Source organism: Mustelus asterias, chromosome 21 (genome assembly GCF_964213995.1).
Source record: "Mustelus asterias chromosome 21, sMusAst1.hap1.1, whole genome shotgun sequence".
Lineage (NCBI taxonomy): Eukaryota > Metazoa > Chordata > Chondrichthyes > Carcharhiniformes > Triakidae > Mustelus > Mustelus asterias.
This window is the reverse complement of record NC_135821.1, coordinates 13,641,596-13,659,888: the sequence shown is the minus strand read 5'-3', so window position 1 is coordinate 13,659,888 and position 18,293 is coordinate 13,641,596. Positions and strand designations below refer to the sequence as shown.

Below are 18,293 nucleotides of genomic sequence, written 5' to 3'. Positions count from 1 at the left end.
CTCTGACATATCGACGCATGCGCAGTGGCGCACTCCGCACTATGCTGCTGGCTTCTCCAGTGGGAATAGGTCCTGCCCCTGATTTTCAGCGTGATTCACACTGGTGCATTCTGCAACGCTCAGAGTGCAGGAGATTTAAAAAAACAGCGGGATATACTCCAGTTTTTACATGAATTCGGCACTTAGAATATTTATGGGAGAATCCTGCCCCTCATTCTTCAGAGTCCTGTCAGTGGTGTTGTGGTAGTGTCCTTGGGGAAGTATTGCAGAGGCCCAAGTCTAATGTTCTAACGTCATGGGTTCAAATCCCAGCAGCTGGTCAAACGTAAAGTTAAATGAACGTATGAATCTGGAATTTAAAGCTAGACTCAGCAATGATGATAAAGAAATCACCAAGAGAGAAAAAAATCTGATTCACAAATGCCATTTATCTGGTCCGGCCTACTCCAGACACTCAGAATGTGATTGGATGACCCTCTGAAATGCATCCACAAACCACTCAGTCATATCAAAACACGTCCAGAAACTTTACAAAGGAATAAATCTGCCCGGCATTAACCTAGGCACCAGACGAGCAGTGTTGCTCTTGCCAAGTCCTCCTAACTAACATCTGGGGGTTTGTGCCAGAGGTGAGCTAAATATGGCCCATACTCACCAAAGCATACTTTCAGTGCAATGTCCCAGACACATACCTGCTGCACTGGCAGGGCTGAACCCCTCCAAAGGTGGCACGGCATGGTGGCATACAGTCATAGAATCATAGAACCTGACAGTGCAGAAGGAGGCCATTCGGCCCATCGAATCTGCACCGACCGCAATCCCACCGAGGTCCTATCCCCATAACCCCATGCAATTACCCTAGCTAGTCCCCCTGACACTAAGGGGCAATTTAGCACGGCCAATGCACCTAATCCGCACATCTCTGGACTGTGGGAGGAAACCGGAGCACCCGGAGGAAACCCACGCAGACACGGGGAGAACATGCAAACTCGCATAGACAGCGACCCAAGCCGGGAATCGAACCTGGGTCCCTGGCGCTGTGAGGCAGCAGTGCTAACTGCCATGCCACCGTGCCGGTTGAGCTTGTAGATGGGGTGCCAATCAAGCGGGGCTGCTTTGTCCTGGATGGTGTCGAGCTTCTCGAGTGTTGTTGGAGCTGCACCCATCCAGGCAAGTGGGGAGAATTCCATCACACTCCTGACTTGTGCCTTGTAGATGGTGGACAGGCTTTGAACCCAATGAAGTCTCATGGCATCAAGTCAAACTTGGCCATGAAAACCTCCTGCTGATCTCCACCTTCCACCCTCCATCGGTTGATGAATCAGGACTCCTCCACATTGATCGCCACTGGGAAGGAGAACAGAGGGTGTCGAGGGCATGACTGTAATGCCCATCGCCAAGAGTGGCTCAGTGGCACTGTTACTGACCAAGCTGACCAACTCCCGACAAACCTCTCTGCCTGACCGGTTCTGTAGCACGTGGCGAGGGGACCAACAAGAGGGTTAAAAGCAATGTGATCTTACCCTCACCAAATCTATCAGTTGTTGATGCATCTATCCATGACCTTATTGGTCGGAGTGACCACCATACAATCCTCATGGAGACAAAGTCCCCTTCAGATTGAGAGTACACTCCCCCCATTGGCCCCCATTGGGGGGAAAGGTTCAGGAGAGATGCCCTCCTTACCCGATCTGGCCTACATGGGACTCCAGAGCCATAGCAATGTGGTTGACTCTCAACTGCCCTCTGAAATGAGTGAGCAAGCCACTCAGTTCACGGGCGACTAGGGATGGGCAATAAATGCTGGCCCAGCCAGCGATGCCAATGTCCCACGAATGAGTGAAAAACAAATACCCTCCATCATGTGGTGTGTGCGGGGGAAGTTTTTAACACAGAGGGTGGTGGGGGCCTGGAATGCACTGCCAAGTGCGGTGGTTGAGGCAGTTACATTAGTGATATTGAAGACTTAATCTGGATAGAAACATGAACAGGTGGGGAATAGAGGGATACAGGCGGTTGGTCTGGGTAGGACAACATGATCGGCACAGGCTTGGTGGGCTGAAGGGCCTGTGCTGTACTGTTCCTTGTCCTTTGTTCTTTGAGTCGATGGCCTAGTGGTATTATCGCTAATCCAGAAAATCAGCCAATGTTCTAGGGGACCCGGGTTCGAATCCCGCCACGGCAGATGGTGAAATTTGAATTCAATAAAAACAAAAATCTGGAATAAAGAATCTACTGATGACCATGAAACCATTGTTGGAAAAACCATCACTGTTTACTAACGTCCTTTAGGGAAGGAAATCTGCCATCCTTACCTGGTCTGGCCTACATGTGATTCCAGAGCCACAGGATACTCCCCACTTGCCTGGATGAGTGCAGCTCCAACACTCAGGAAGCTCGACACCATCCAGGACAAAGCAGCCCACTTAATTGGCACCCTGTCCACCAACTCAACCGGCGCAGTGGCACAGTGGTTGATTCTCAACTGCCCTCTGAAGTGGCCTGGCAAGCTACTTAGTTCAAGGGCGACTAGGGATGGGCGATAAATGCTGGCCCAGCCAACGACGCCCACATCCCATGAACGAATAAGAAACCTCCATCGTGCAGTGTGGCGCTACCACTGTGCTAAAACAATAACCAATCGAGCAACTCTGGGCCAATCAGCAGGATTGTACTCAGCCGCAATCTGTAACCTCATGGCCCCTCATATCCCCCTCTCTACCATTACCACCCAACTGGGGGTTCAGCCCTGGTTCTATGAAGAACGCAGGAGGGCATGCCAGGAGCAGTACCTGGCATTCTTAAAAACGAGCCACCAACTTGGTGAAACCACACCACAGAATGCAAACATGCCAAACAGCACAAGCAACATGTGATAGACAGACCTAAGCAACACCACAATCAACAGATCAGATACAAGCTCTGCAGTCTGCCACATCCAGTCGTGAATGGTGATGGACAATTAAACAACTCGCTGGGGGAGGAGGCTCCACAAATATCCCCATCCTCAACGATGGAGGAGCCAGGCACATAACAAACAAAGAACAAAGAACAGTACAGCACAGGAACAGGCCCTTCGGCCCTCCAAGCCTGTGCCGCTCCTGGTCCAAACTAGACCATTCTTTTGTATCCCTCCATTCCCATTCCGTTCATATGGCTTTCTAGATAAGTCTTAAACGTTCCCAGTGTCCCCGCCTCCACCACCTTGCCTGGCTGCGCATTCCAGGCCCCCCCACCTCCTGTGTAAAATATGTCCTTCTGATATCTGTGTTAAACCTCCCCCCCCTTCACCTTGAACCTATGACCCCTCGTGAACGTCACCACGACCTGGGGAAAAGCTTCCCACCGTTCACCCTATCTATGCCTTTCATAATTTATTACACCTCTATTAAGTCTCCCCTCATCCTCCGTCTTTCCAGGGAGAACAACCCCAGTTTACCCAATCTCTCCTCATAACTAAGCCCCTCCATACCAGGCAACATCCTGGTAAACCTCCTCTGTACTGTCTCTAAAGCCTCCACGTCCATCTGGACAAAAGATGAGGCCTTCGCAACCTCTTCAGCCAGAACTGGATGATCCATCTCGGCCTCCTCTGGAGGTCCCCAGCATCACGGATCGGATGCCAGTCTCCAGCCAATTCCATTCACTCCACGTGATGCCAATAAACAGCAGAAGGCGCTGGGCACTGCAAAGGCAATGGGCGCTGACAATATTCCAGCAATGGTACTGAAGACTTGTACTCCAGAACTTGCCGCTCCCCAAGCCAAGCTCTTCCAGTACAGCTACAACACTGGCATCTACCCAACAATGTGGAAAATTGCCCAGGTATGTCCTGTACACAAAATACAGAACAAATCCAATTCATCCCCTTCAGTATACGATTGAACATGCAAAAACTGATGGAAGGGGTAATCAACCGTGCTTGCAAAGTTAAAGTTTATTGGTTAGTTTTGCATTAACACTGCAATGAAGTTACTGTGAAAATCCCCTAGTCGCCACCTGTTAGGGTAAACTGAGGGAGAATTTAGCATGGCCAATGCACCTAACCGGCACGTCTTTTGGACTGGGGGAGGAAACCGGAGCACTCGGAGGAAACCCACGCAGACACGGGGAGAATGTACAGATTCCGCACAGACAATGACCCAAACTGGGAATCGAACCGGGGTTCCTGGCGCTGTGAGGCAGCAGTGCGAACCACTGCGCCGCTGTGCCGCCCCCACACAGCAATAACCTGCTCACTGATGCTCAGATTGGGTTCCGCCAGGGCCACCCAGCTCCTGACCTCATTACAGCCTTGGTTCAAACTTGGGCAAAAGAGCTGAACTCCAGAGGTGGGGTGAGAGTGACTGTCCTTGACATCAAGGCAGCATTTGACCGAGTGTGGCATCAAGGAGCCCTGGCAAGACTGGAGTTAGTGGGAATTGGAGGGAAAGCCCTCCACTGGTTGGAGTTACTCCAAACACAAAGGCTGTTGGAAGCCAATCCTCTCAAAGCCCGTTCACTATCACTAAGCAGATACTAGGATCTAAAGGGAAACTCGCCCCGATGAGTGCAACTCCAACACTCAAGGAGCTCATCACCATCCAGGACAAAGCAACCTGCTTGATCACCACTCCATTCGCCATCTTAAACTCCATGCACCATTTACTGAAAGTAGCAGCAGGATGTATTGTATACAAGGGGCACTGCTGTAGCCTCCCAAGCCTCCTTATATAGCATCTTCCAAACCCACAACCTTTACCAGGACAGCAGATTCATGAGAACACCAGAACCTTCAAGCCACTCATCATCCTGATTTGGGAATATATTGGCTGTTCCTTCACTGGGTCAAAGTCCTGAAAATAATTCCCAGCGTGGCACAGTGGTTAGCACTGCTGCCTCACAGTGCCAGGGACCCGGATTTGATTCCCGGCTTGGGTCACTGTAGCTACAAGGGCAGGGAATCCTGCGGCGAGTAACTCACCTCCTGACTCCCCAAAGCCTGTCCACCATCCACAAGGCGCAAGTCAGGAGTGTGATGGAAAACTCCCCACTTGCCTGGATGGGTGCAGCTCCAACAACACTCAAGAAGCTCGACACCATCCAGGGCAAAGCTTGAGTGGCACTCCATCCACAAACATTCACTCCCTCCATCACTGACGCACAATGGCAGCAGTGTGTACCATCTACAAGACGCACTGCAGCAACTCACCCAGGCTCCTTAGACTGCACCTTCCAAACCCATGACATCTAACATCTAGAAAGACAAGGGCAGCAGATACCTGGGAATACCAACACCTGGAGTTTCCCCTCTGCGCCACTCATCATCCTGACTTGGAAATATATCGGCCGTTCCTTCGCTGTCGCAGGGTCAAAATCTTGGAATTCCCTTCCTAACAGCACTATGGATGTACCTACATCTCATGGACTGCAGCGGTTCAAGATGGCAGCTCACCACCACCTTCTCAAGGGCGATTAGAGATGGATAATGATTGCTGTCCTAGCCAGCGGTGCCCAGATCCCATAAATGAATATAAATAATCACAGGTACAGTTATAATCACAGTTTTCTTCGATAGCTGCATGGGTGTGGCGTGAAACATTCTTTTGTTGGATTCTTAAAATTGGGAGTTTTGTTCACATCGAGGCTTGTTCTGGGGTGGTCAGTGAGCAGCGGTCTCGGGGTCCCACCTGAGAACAGGAGCTGAAGGGGGCGGCACGGTGGCACAGTGGTTAGCACTGCTACCTCACTGCGCCAGGGACCCGGGTTCAATTCCGGCCTCGGGTCACTGTCTGTGTGGAGTCTGCACATTCTCCCCGTGTCTGGCTGGGTTTCCTCCGGGTGCTCCGGTTTCCTCCCACAGTCCAAAGATGTGCGGGTTAGGTGGATTGGCTAAATTTCCCCTCAGAGGGATTAGCAAGGTAAATGTGTGGGGTTATGGGAATAGGGTCTGGGTGGGATTGTTGTTGGTGCAGGCTCGATGGGCCGAATGGCCTCCTTCTGTACTGTAGGGATTCTATGATGTGGGCATCCTGACAGCAGTGTGCCTGCCTGGGGAGAGGCCGTGAAAAGCCAGGAGTACTGGGTACAAAAATGAGCCAATGTGACGAAGTTAGTGTGGGCTGGAGGAAACTGAAGGGTCACAGCACAACTAAAGGGCTGTTTGCGCTGCTGGGAGTTGGGGCTCAGAGAGGTTGTTAGCGCACTGCAGCCCCACACAGCTGAACAGCCGTCAGCTCCGTGCAGCCGGCAGCTGGGGTAAAGAAAAGCCTGTGGGGGAGTGGCGATGAGCTCAGAGCAGCTCAGGAGTTGGGGCTGTGCCACTGATGAGACACTGGGGTGCAGCCTTGTGATGGTGGGATGCAGTCTCAGGAGAAGAGATTGAACACACTGGGAGATGAACTGTCGTTGGGGCAGTCTGGGTTGCTAGAGCTGCTCGGGGAAACCAAAGGTTCGACCTTCGAAGGAGAGGAGTAGAAATCCCTCAGGAGGAAAGCAGAGTTTGAAGGAAATATTGTGACTCATCGTGATCACTGAGGTCTGGGTGAGCTGCTGAGAAAATTGGGTGAATCTGTCTTGGTTGTGAATGTGGTGTAATATGCAGTAGATTGCGTGTCTGATCACAGTGTTGCTGTTAATCCATGTAATCCACTCTAACCCCGCTCTGCGCGCGCGCTCCCCTCTGGATGTCAGAATATCTTCGATAGTATTGCTTGCTTGTTTTCTTCATTCTTGTACAGGCAAAGTTCGTCCACTGGTTTAAAACTGTGGCACCTTGTGGCTTTTTATCCTCTTCGTAAGTAACTGAGATTTCAGATTTTGTCTACTTTACAAAAGAAATACACTGGTCCCTAACCGGACCTTAAGAAAATAAATGCAAGTCTTTATAGATGAGTGAGATACCAAAGTACAGAATCAGGTCACTCGACCGACAGAGTCTGAATGGGTCTTTATCTTCACATTACCCTTCACATGTAATCTAATCACACAGTCCTGCTCTGACTGAACTGACCGATATGTCATATCTGTCGAATGTTTTAGCAATGATTTACTACAGAGCTGGGGCTGGCCGGGGGTGAACTTCCCCATGTTGATAGATTTGGTGGAAAACCCCACTTTTGATGCACATATTACATAAAGAAAACTACTAAAACGATGGGCGGTACGGTGGCACAGTGGTTAGCACTGCAGCCTCACAACGCCAGGGGCCGGGGTTCGATTCCCGGCTTGGGTCACTGTCTGTGTGGAGTCTGCACGTTCTCCCCGTGTCTGCTTGGGCTTGCCCCGGGTGCTCTGGTTTCCTCTGAAAGACGTGCTGGTTCCGTGCATTGGCCATGCTAAATTCTTCCTCAGTGTACCCGAACAGGCATCGGATTGGGGCGACTGGGGAATTTTCACAGTAACTTCATTGCCGTGTTAATGTAAGCCTACTTGTGTCACTAATAAATAAAGATGGCAGTAACAGTCCTCCCAATTCACCTCACTCTAACCCTCTTCCCCACTCTAACCCTCTCCCCCACTCTAACCCTCTCCCCCACTCTAACCCTCTCCCCCACTCCAACCCTCTGCCTCACTCTAACCCTCTACCCCATTCTAACCCTCTCCCCCACTCCAACCCTCTGCCTCACTCTAACCCTCTACCCCATTCTAACCCTCTCCCCCACTCTAACCCTCTACCCCACTCTAACCCTCTACCCCATTCTAACCCTCTCCCCCACTCCAACCCTCTCCCCAACTCTAACCCTCTACCCCATTCTAACCCTCTCCCCCACTCTAACCCTCTACCCCATTCTAACCCTCTCCCCCACTCTAACCCTCTACCCCATTCTAACCCTCTCCCCCACTCCAACCCTCTGCCTCACTCTAACCCTCTACCCCATTCTAACCCTCTCCCCCACTCTAACCCTCTACCCCACTCTAACCCTCTACCCCATTCTAACCCTCTCCCCCACTCCAACCCTCTGCCTCACTCTAACCCTCTACCCCATTCTAACCCTCTCCCCCACTCTAACCCTCTACCCCATTCTAACCCTCTCCCCCGCTCTAACCCTCTGTCCCACCCGAACCCTCTCCCCCACTCTAACCCTCTCCCCCACTCTAACCCTCTCCCCACTCTAACCCTCTCCCCCACTCTAACCCTCTTCCCCACTCTAACCCTCTCCCCACTCTAACCCTCTCCCCCACTCTAACCCTCTCCCCCACTCTAACCCTCTCCCCGCTCTGACCCTCTCCCCCACTTTAACCCTCTGCCCCACTCTAACCCTCTCCCCACTCTAACCCTCTCCCCCACTCTAACTCTCTCCCCACTCTAACCCTCTGTCCCACCCTAACGTTCAGCCCCACTCTAACCCTCTCCCCCACTCTAACCCTCTACCCACTCTAACCCTCTGCCCCACTCTAACCCTCTGCCTCACTCTAACCCTCTGCCTCACTCTAACCCTCCGCCTCACTCTAACCCTCTCCCCCACTCTAACCCTCTGCCTCACTCTAACCCTCTGCCTCACTCTAACCCTCCCCACCACTCTAACCCTCTCCCCACTCTCACCCTCTCCCCCACTCTAACCCTCTCCCTACTCTAACCCTCTGCCTCACTCCAACCCTCCGCCCCACTCTAACCCTCTCCCCACTCTAACCCTCTGCCCCACTCCAACCCTCTGCCCCACTCCAACCCTCTGCCCCACTCCAACCCTCTCCCCCACTCTAACCCTCTGCCCCACTCGAACCCTCTCCCCCACTCTAACCCTCTCCCCCACTCTAACCCTCTGCCCCACTCTAACCCTCTCCCCCACTCTAACCCTCTCCCCCACTCTAACGCTCTCCCCACTCTAACCCTCTCCCCAGTCTAACCCTCTGTCCCACTCTAACCCTCTGCCTCACTCTAACCCTCTGCCCCACTCTAACCCCCTGCCTCACTCTAACCCTCTCCCCCACTCTAACCCTCTCCCCCACTGTAACCCTCTCCCCACTCTAACCCTCTCCCCCACTCTAACCCTCTCCCCCACTGTAACCCTCTCCCCACTCTAACCCTCTCCCCACTCTAACCCTCTCCCCACTCTAACCCTCTGCCCCACTCTAACCCTCTGCCCCACTCTAACCCTCTCCCCCACTCTAACCCTCTGCCCCACTCTAACCCTCTCCCCACTCTAACCCTCTCCCCACTCTAACCCTCTCCCCACTCTAACCCTCTCCCCACTCTAACCCTCTGTCTCTCTCTAACCCTCTGTCCAAATCCCGTTTAATCCACTTTTGTTTCTGTTCCAATTCCTTTAAATCTGTGTCCGTCTCCTTCACAATCCTTTCACAAATCACACAACTGTTACGATGCTGAAGGAGGCCATTCGTCCCATCAAGTCTGCACTGGCTCTCCAAACGAGCATCATGATTTAGTGCCCATTCCCCTGCATTTCCCCCAATACCGCCTGCTTCTATTCAAATAATCATCTCATGCCCTTGCGAATGCCCCGATTGTGTCTGCATCCACCACACACCCAGGCAGCGCATCCCAGACCCCAACCAGTCACTGGGTGGAAAAGCCTTTTCTCATTTGCTTTTCATAGCATCCCTACAATGCAGGAGGAGGCCATTCTGCCCATCAATCCTGCACTGCCAGCAATCCCACCCAGGTCCTATCCCCCGTAACCCCCAGAACATTAGCTGAGTTTCTAGATGAAGATTCGAGCGATAATACCACTAGGCCACCGCGTCCCCTTGAGTGCGTGGAACCGGAGAGTTGAGCCCAGTGTAAAATAAAGGGTCCAACTCTAAAGGGGGTGCAGGAGCAGAGGGTCCTGGGTGTATGTGTGCATAAATCACTGCAGGTGGCAGTATAGAGAGCAGTTAATAAAGCATAAAGTATGCTGGGCTTTATTAACAAGGATACAGCAAGAGCTAACGCTGTATTTGTGTAAGTGATTGCTTTGGCCTCAGTTGGAGTATCGCATTGAGTCCTGGGCACCACACTTTAGGATGGATGTGAAGGAGTTGAAGAGATTTCAGCAAAGATTCACAAGGATGGTTCCAGGGATGAGAAACTTCATTTACAAAGATAGATTACAGAGGTTGGGACTGTTCTCCTTGGAGGCGATGAGGAAGCTCGACAGAGATGTTCAAAATCATGAGGGGGACTGGACAGAGTAGAGAGGGAGAAACTGCTCCCGCTCGTAAAAGGATGGAGAACGAGAGGGACACAGATTGACAGCGATTCGCTAAAGAAGCAAGTGTGATGTGGGAAAAAACCTTTTCACCCAGTGAGTGGTTCATAGAATCCCTACGGTGCAGAAGGAGGCCATTCGGTCCATCGAATCTGCACCAACCACAATCCCACCCAGGCCCAATCCCCATAACCCCATGCATTAACCATAGTTAGTCCCCTTGACACTAAGGGGCAATTTAGGATGGCCAATCCACCTAGCCTACACATCTTTGGACACTAAGGGGCAATTTAGCATGGCCAATCCACCTAACCTACACATCTTTGGACACTAAGGGGCAATTTAGCATGGCCAATCCACCTAGCCTACACATCTTTGGACACTAAGGGGCAATTTAGCATGGCCAATCCACCTAACCTGCACATCTTTGGACACTAAGGGGCAATTTAGCATGGCCAATCCACCTAACCTACACATCTTTGGACACTAGGGGACAATTTAGCATGGCCAATCCACCTAACCTACACATCTTTGGACACTAGGGGACAATTTAGCATGGCCAATCCACCTAACCTACACATCTTTGGACACTAAAGGGCAATTTAGCATGGTCAATCCACCTAACCTGCACATCTTTGGACACTAAGGGACAATTTAGTATGGCCAATGCACCTAACCCGCACGTCTTTCGAACTGTGGGATGAAACCGGAGCACTCAGAGGAAACCCATGCAGACACAGGGAGAACGTGCAGACTCCACACAGACAGTCACCCAAGCCGGGAATTGAACCCGGGTCCCTGGCACTGTGAAGCAGCAGTGCTAACCACTGTGCCACCGTGCCACCCATCATTGTGGTCTGGAATGCGCTGCCTGGAAGTGTAGTAGGGGCAGGTTCAATCAGGGCATTCTAGAGGGCATTGGATGATTATTTGAATAGAAACAATGTGCAGGGGGTACGGGGTAATGGCAGGGGAATGGACACTAAGTCGTGAGGCTCGTTTGGAGAGCCAGTGCAGACACGATGGGCCCAATGTCCTCCTTCTGCGCCATAACAAGTGTGTGATTTGTGAAAGGATTCTGAAGGAGACAGGAACAGATTTAAAGCAATCAGTGAAAAAACCAAAAGTGAGGTGAGGAAAGACTTGTTCACCCAGCGAGTGGTCGGGTCTGGAACACGTTGCCTGAGAGTGAGGCGGAAGCAGATTCAATCGAGGCGATCAACAGGGAACTGGACTGCTATCTGAAAAGGAGGGATGTTCAGGGTAAAAGCAAATTACTGCGGATGCTGGAATCTGAAACCAGAAAGGAAAATGCTGGAAAATCTCAGCAGGTCTGGCAGCATCTGTGAGGAGAGAAAAGACGTTTCGAATCCAGATGGGGAGGGAATGGGGGGGTGGGGGGATGGGGGTGGGGAGGTGGGGGAGGGGAGGGGGCGGACCATGCAAAGGTACATTGACCTCGGGCGGGCTTTTCCCATTTTGGGGCGAGCGTGGCCAGAAAATCAGGGGTCAATGAGATCAATGGATCTTTCCATGTCCGGCCCCGCCCTGTCCCCACCCAACACGATTCCCATGGTGGGCGGGATGGGAAAATTCCACCCACTGAGTTTTAAAGTTTATTTGTGTCACAAGTAAGTCACCAAGGAGAGCTTTGAAGTGAACGGTTTATTGGGTTTGTAATAATCTTACCGAGGCGTGTAATTCCATCACCAATCACCTGTTTATTTAAAGTTAAAGTTTATTTATTAGTGTCACATTAACACTGCAATGGAGTTACTGAAATTAAATCCCCTAGTTGCCACATTCCGGCGCTTGTTCTGGTACACCGAGGGAGAATTTAGTGCGGCCAATCCACCTAACCTGCACATCTTTGGACACTAAGGGGCAATTTAGCATGGCCAATCCCCCTAACCTACACACCTTTGGACATTAAGGGGTAATTTAGCATGGTCAATCCCCCTAACCTACACAACTTTGGATACTAAGGGACAATTTAGCACGGCCAATCCACCTAACCAGCACATCTTTTGGACTGTGGGATGAAACCGGAGCACCCGGAGGAAACCCATGCAGACACGGGGAGAACGTGCAGACTCCAAACTGACAGTGACCCGAGCCGGGAATCGAACCCGGGTCCCTGGCGCTGTGAGGCAGCAGTGCTAACCACTGTGCATTAAAATAAAAGCTTCTGATCCCAATCCTGAAAGTGCCAGTTATTGAATCCGAAGTTCCTCCTCCAAAGACGCAACTTAACTGTGAATAATATCTTGGATGCATCTCCTCGGCTCGGAATGGAAGCGGTTCCAACCTGGGTTGAGTGAAAGCTGGAAGGAGTGGCTAATTAATCCCGAAGGTTTGGGGAGGCGGCGGGGATCCAACGATGAGTTGAGAGCTCCGTGGGGAGCAGCAGAGTTGGGACTGCCACCTGTTGTGTCGGTGCGGTGAGGGAACACGTCGCGGGCCTTCGATCGGGATAGGCAGCGAGTGTTCGGCGGCAGGGATAGTGAGAGAGACGGAGATTCCACTCCTTCACCCCCTGGTGACAACGACCCTCCCCCCATTGCGGTCTGTCGATTCCGAAAGACATCCAACTTGTCAAGAAAAGGCAAAGCAGGCAAAATACACCAGGGCTTTGATCCCTGGGGGAGTTGGGAGAAGGGAACATGAGCCCAGTGTTGTGTTTCATTTTGAAAAGTGTTGGGATAAATACTCAGTGAACAGGGGGGGGGGGGGGGCAGCTAAAGAAAGATTTGCATTTATGTAGCACCGTCCCTGACGGATTTTACAGTCAATCAAATCCTCTTTATTATTGAGATATAGCTGCCTTTGAAATAGGAGAGATTGCAGTTAATCGTCGCACGGTGAACTCCCACAGGCTGTAACGCGAGAACGATTAGATAATCTGTTTTTAGTGATGTTTGGTCAGGGATAAATATTGTTGCAGGATGCCGCAGAGAACTCCCCTACTCTTCACTGAGTAGTGTCATCGGGTGGCTGGTAGAATCCCTGCAGTGCAGAAGGAGGCCATTCAGCCCATCGAGTCTGTGCTGACTCACTGATAGAGTATCTTACCCAGGCCCTCTCCCCCTACCTATCCCCGTAACACCCCTACATTTTTCATAGATTTCATAGAATCCCTACAGTGCAGAAGGAGGCCATTCGGTCCATCGAGTCTGCACCAACCACAATCCCACCCAGGCCCTATTCCCGTAATTTTTGAGGAAGTGACAAAAACGGTTGATGAGGGAAGGGCCGTGGATGTCGTCTATATGGATTTCAGTAAGGCATTTGACAAAGTCCCACATGGCAGGTTGGTTAAGAAGGTTAAGGCTCATGGGATACAAGGAGAAGTGGCTAGACGGGTGGAGAACTGGCTTGGCCATAGGAGACAGAGGGTAGTGGTCGAAGGGTCTTTTTCCAGCTGGAGGTCTGTGACCAGTGGTGTTCCGCAGGGCTCTGTACTGGGGTCTCTGCTATTTGTGATATATATAAATGATTTGGAAGAAGGTGTAACTGGTGTAATCAGCAAGTTTGCGGATGACACGAAGATGGCTGGACTTGCGGATAGCGAAGAGCATTGTCGGGCAATACAGCAGGATATAGATAGGCTGGAAAATTGGGCGGAGAGGTGGCAGATGGAGTTTAATCCAGATAAATGCGAAGTGATGCATTTTGGAAGAAATAATGTAGGGAGGAGTTATACAATAAATGGCAGAGTCATCAGGAGTATAGAAACACAGAGGGACCTAGGTGTGCAAGTCCACAAATCCTTGAAGGTGGCAACACAAGTGGAGAAGGTGGTGAAGAAGGCATATGGTATGCTTGCCTTTATAGGACGGGGTATAGAGTATAAAAGCTGTAGTCTGCTGATGCAGCTGTATAGAACGCTGGTTAGGCCACATTTGGAGTACTGCGTCCAGTTCTGGTCGCCGCACTACCAGAAGGACGTGGAGGCGTTCGAGAGAGTGCAGAGAAGGTTTACCAGGATGTTGCCTGGTATGGAGGGTCTTAGCTATGAGGAGAGATTGGGTAAACTGGGGTTGTTCTCCCTGGAAAGACGGAGAATGAGGGGAGATCTAATAGAGGTGTACAAGATTATGAATGGGATAGATAGGGTGAACAGTGGGAAGCTTTTTCCCAGGTCGGAGTTGACGATCACGAGGGGTCACGGGCTCAAGGTGAGAGGGGCGAAGTATAACTCAGATATCAGAGGGACGTTTTTTACACAGAGGGTGGTGGGGGCCTGGAATGCGCTGCCAAGTAGGGTGGTGGAGGCAGACACGCTGACATCGTTTAAGACTTACCTGGATAGTCACATGAGCAGCCTGGGAATGGAGGGATACAAACGATTGATCTAGTTGGACCAAGGAGCGGCACAGGCTTGGAGGGCCGAAGGGCCTGTTTCCTGTGCTGTACTGTTCTTTGTTCTTTGTTCTTTGTAACCCCACATATTCACCCTGCCGCTCCCCCTGACACTGAGGTGCAATTTTGCACGGCCAATCCACCTAACCAGCACGTCTTTCAGACTGTGGGAGGAAACCGGAGCACCCGGAGGAAACCCACGCAGACACGGGGAGAACGTGCAGACTCCGCACAGACAGTGACCCAAGGCTGGAATTGAACCCGGGAACCTAGCGCTGTGAAGCAGCAGTGTTAACCCCTGTGCCACCGTGCCGCCCAGATAAAAATACAGCAGATGCTGGAATCTGAAACAACGGCAGAAAAGTGCTGGAAAATCTCAGCAGGTCCTTTCCAACCCTCCCTGCTGGCAGGGTTTTCCTGTCCCGCTGAAAGTGACCCCACCCATAACGCCGTGGTGGTTTCCCCAGCAGTGAGACTAGCAAGCAATGCAAATGGCCGTGACTTGGGCAGGACTGGAAGATCCCGTTGGCGGCCATTGGAGAGAGAACAGAGCCAATGTTTCGAGTCAGGCTCTGACGAAGGGTCATCCAGACTCGAAACGTTGGCTCTATTCTCTCTCCACAACTGCTGTCAGACCTGCTGAGATTTTCCAGGATTTTCCAGTTTTTGCGCCTCATTTTCAAGTCCATTTGAGAGGAAAGACAGTTTAATCTGAAAGTCAACTGCCAGGGTTTTCCATTCCCTCCGCAATGACGGGTGTTCTGGTGACAGAAGTTGTTCACCATTGGCCGCCAGTGGGGTCTTCCAGTCCCGCTGAAGTCACTTGCATTTGCTTGCTGGCTGCACCGCTGGGGAACCTACCACGGCATTGCGGGGAGGTGGGGGTGATGGGGGAGTCACTTTCAGCGGGACAGGAAGATCCCTCCAGCAGGAAGGGTTGGAAAATTCCAACCAGTGCCTCCAACAGTGCAGCACTCCTCCTGTACTGGGGGTGGGCAGGTCAGCCCAGCATTCGTTGCTCAGGATGGGGGGGGGGTCCTGAGATCATCCCCTTCCTGACACAGGGGCGCGACCGAGCCACCGCTTGACACCTCGCAACTGAACCGCTCAACAACACCCTAAAACTTCACTGGCAGAGCGGTGGCACAGTGGTTAGCACTGCTGCCTCACAGCGCCAAGGACCCGGGTTCAATTCCCGGCTTGGGTCACTGTCTGTGTGGAGTTTGCACATTCTCCCCGTGTCTGCGTGGGTTTCCTCCGGGGTGCTCCGGTTTCCTCCCACAGTCCGAAAGACGTGCGGGTTAGGGTGCATTGGCCGTGCTAAATTCTCCCTCAGTGTAACTCGAACAGGCGCCGGAGTGTGGCGACTGGGGGATTTTCACAGTAACTTCATTGCAGTGTTAATGTAAGCCGACTTGTGACACTAATAAATAAACTTAAATCTGAGTTGTGTCAACACCAGAAATATATGGCTGCGTTAAAACAGGTAAACATAGAACAGTACAGCACAGAACAGGCCCTTCGGCCCACGATGTTGTGCCGAGCTTTATCTGAAAGCTAAGGATTATCAAAAGTTATTTATCAGTCAGGCTGACATTAACAGTGCAATGAAGTTACTGTGAAAATCCCCTAGTCCCCACAGTCTGTTCGGGTCAATGCACCCTAACCAGCACGTCTTTCGGACTGTGGGAGGAAACCGGAGCACCCGGAGGAAACCCACGCAGACACGGGGAGAATGTGCAGACTCCACACAGACAGTGACCCAAGCCGGGATTCGAACCTGGGTCCCTGGCGCTGTGAGGCAGCAGTGCTAACCACTGTGCCACCGTGCCGCTAAGTGAGCAAGCCGGGAATAAAAAGAACTCAACGCAGCAAGCCTCTCAGGAAACCCGTTCAGGTACTTACAATATCCGCTTGAGTATTCCATGACACAGTGGTCCTCATAACATCCACTGGCGGGGCAAAGTCGTGGGCATTTTGCACACTCATGATAGTTCCTCAGAGGGGAAAATAAACGCTTAGATTCCGCTGCTTTCTCCTTGGCATCTGCAGCCCGGTTTCCGTCGACAGGTCCCTTCTGGGGGGGTGAACCGTTAGGACTGATTTTGGGAGTTTAAAACAAAAAAATGCACCTTGTGCAATCAGTCAGTCGCCAGCTGGGATCAATACTCCCGGGTCAAGTCACCTCGGCGTTACGGGGTTCTGCCGTCAGGGTCTCGGCGAAGGGATATTTTTTTCCGCCGCCTTCCAGAGCGACAGAGAATGTCCTTGCCGGTGCCGATTGGCACACACCTGTGCCCAAATCCAAACTGGGGATAAACAGTCGCTCTGCTTGGATTCCGCTGGGTCCTATTGCCCGATGTGTTGTTTAGCATTAAGGCAGAAAATGGCGGGGGGGGGGGGGGGGGGGGGGGAGGGGTGGAATTTTCCTGTCCCGCCCACCACGAGAATCGTAGCTGATGGGGGAGGGGAGGAGTGGGGGGTGGAGAAGGGGTGGCGATGCCAGGCAAAGGTCCGGTGACCTCGGGCAGGTCTTGGGCTGAGCGTGGCTGGAAAATCCCGCCCCGGAAGTGACCGTGGTTGGAAGCTGGCATGGCACATCCACCTGATTGCCCCTCTTGGATTCGAATCTTTCTTCCCTCTTTGAGTGCAGGAACAATTCTTTCCCCCCCACCCCCTACCCCCTACCCCCACTCACCCAACCCCCAACACATTCTTCACTGATGAAAAGCTGAAAAGGCTTCTCAATATTATTTTTTATTCATTCGTGGGACATGGGCGTCGCTGGCTGGGCCAGCATTTACTGCCCATCCCTAGTCGTCCTTGTTTAGAGGGCAGTTGCGAGTCAACCACATTGCTGTGGCTCTGGAGTCATATGTAGGCCAGACCGGGTAAGGACGGCAGATTTCCTTCCCTAAAGGGACATTAGTGAACCAGATGGGGTTTTTCTGACAATCGACAATGATTTCATAGAACCTTACAGTGCAGAAGGAGGCCATTCGGCCCATCATGTCTGCACCGACCATAATCCCACCCAGGCCCCATCCCCATAACCCCACGCATTTACCCTATCTAGTCCCCCTGACACTAAAGGGCAATTTAGCACGGCCAATCCACCTAACCCGCACATTTTTGGACTGTGGGAGGGAACCGGAGCACCCGGAGGAAACCCACGCAGACGCGGGGAGAATGTACAAACTCCACACAGACAGTGACCCAAACCGGGAATCGAACCCGGGTCCCTGAGGCAGCAGTGCTAACCACTGTGCCACCATGCCGCCATATGGTCATCAGTAGATTCCTAATTCCGGATATTTTTTTATTGAATTCAAATTCCACCATCTGCCGTGGCGGGATTCGAACCCGGGTCCCCAGAACATTAGCTGAGTTTCTGGATTAATAGTCTAGCGATGATATCACTAGGCCGTCACTTCCTCCGCAGTCTCTGGGGACGGAATTTTCCCGTCCCGCCTGCCCCGGGAATTGTAGTGGGGCGGGACACGGACCATGCAAAGGTCCGTTGACGTTGGGTGGGATTTTCCAGCCTTGGGGTGAGCGCGGCTGGAAAAGCCTGTCCTGGGAGTCGGTTTAGCTCAGTTGGTTGGACGGCTAGTTTGTGATACAGAGCGAGGCCCATAGCGCGGTCTCGATTCCCGTACCAGCTGAGATTATTCATGAAGGCCCCGTCTTCTCAACCTTGCCCCTCGTCTGAGGTGCGGCGACCCTCAGGTTAAATCACCACTAGTCAGCCTATGGCCATCTGGGACTGTGGCGATTTCAGTAACCTGGAATCACGAGGCT

The 18,293-nt window shown here is 52.0% G+C and overlaps 1 protein-coding gene across 1 annotated transcript in view; it reads right to left on the bottom strand.

Annotated features, from left to right (window-relative positions):
• The window catches only part of tmprss6 (transmembrane serine protease 6), a 70,547-nt gene extending 53,779 nt beyond the window's left edge, over window positions 1–16,768 (bottom strand). Inside the window, exon 1 of the mRNA XM_078237440.1 lies at window positions 16,398–16,768. Within this exon, the coding sequence (XP_078093566.1) occupies window positions 16,398–16,481 (84 nt within the window). The 5' untranslated portion in view covers window positions 16,482–16,768. The remainder of the gene's footprint in view (window positions 1–16,397) is intronic.
• Window positions 16,769–18,293: the final 1,525 nt, after the last annotated feature.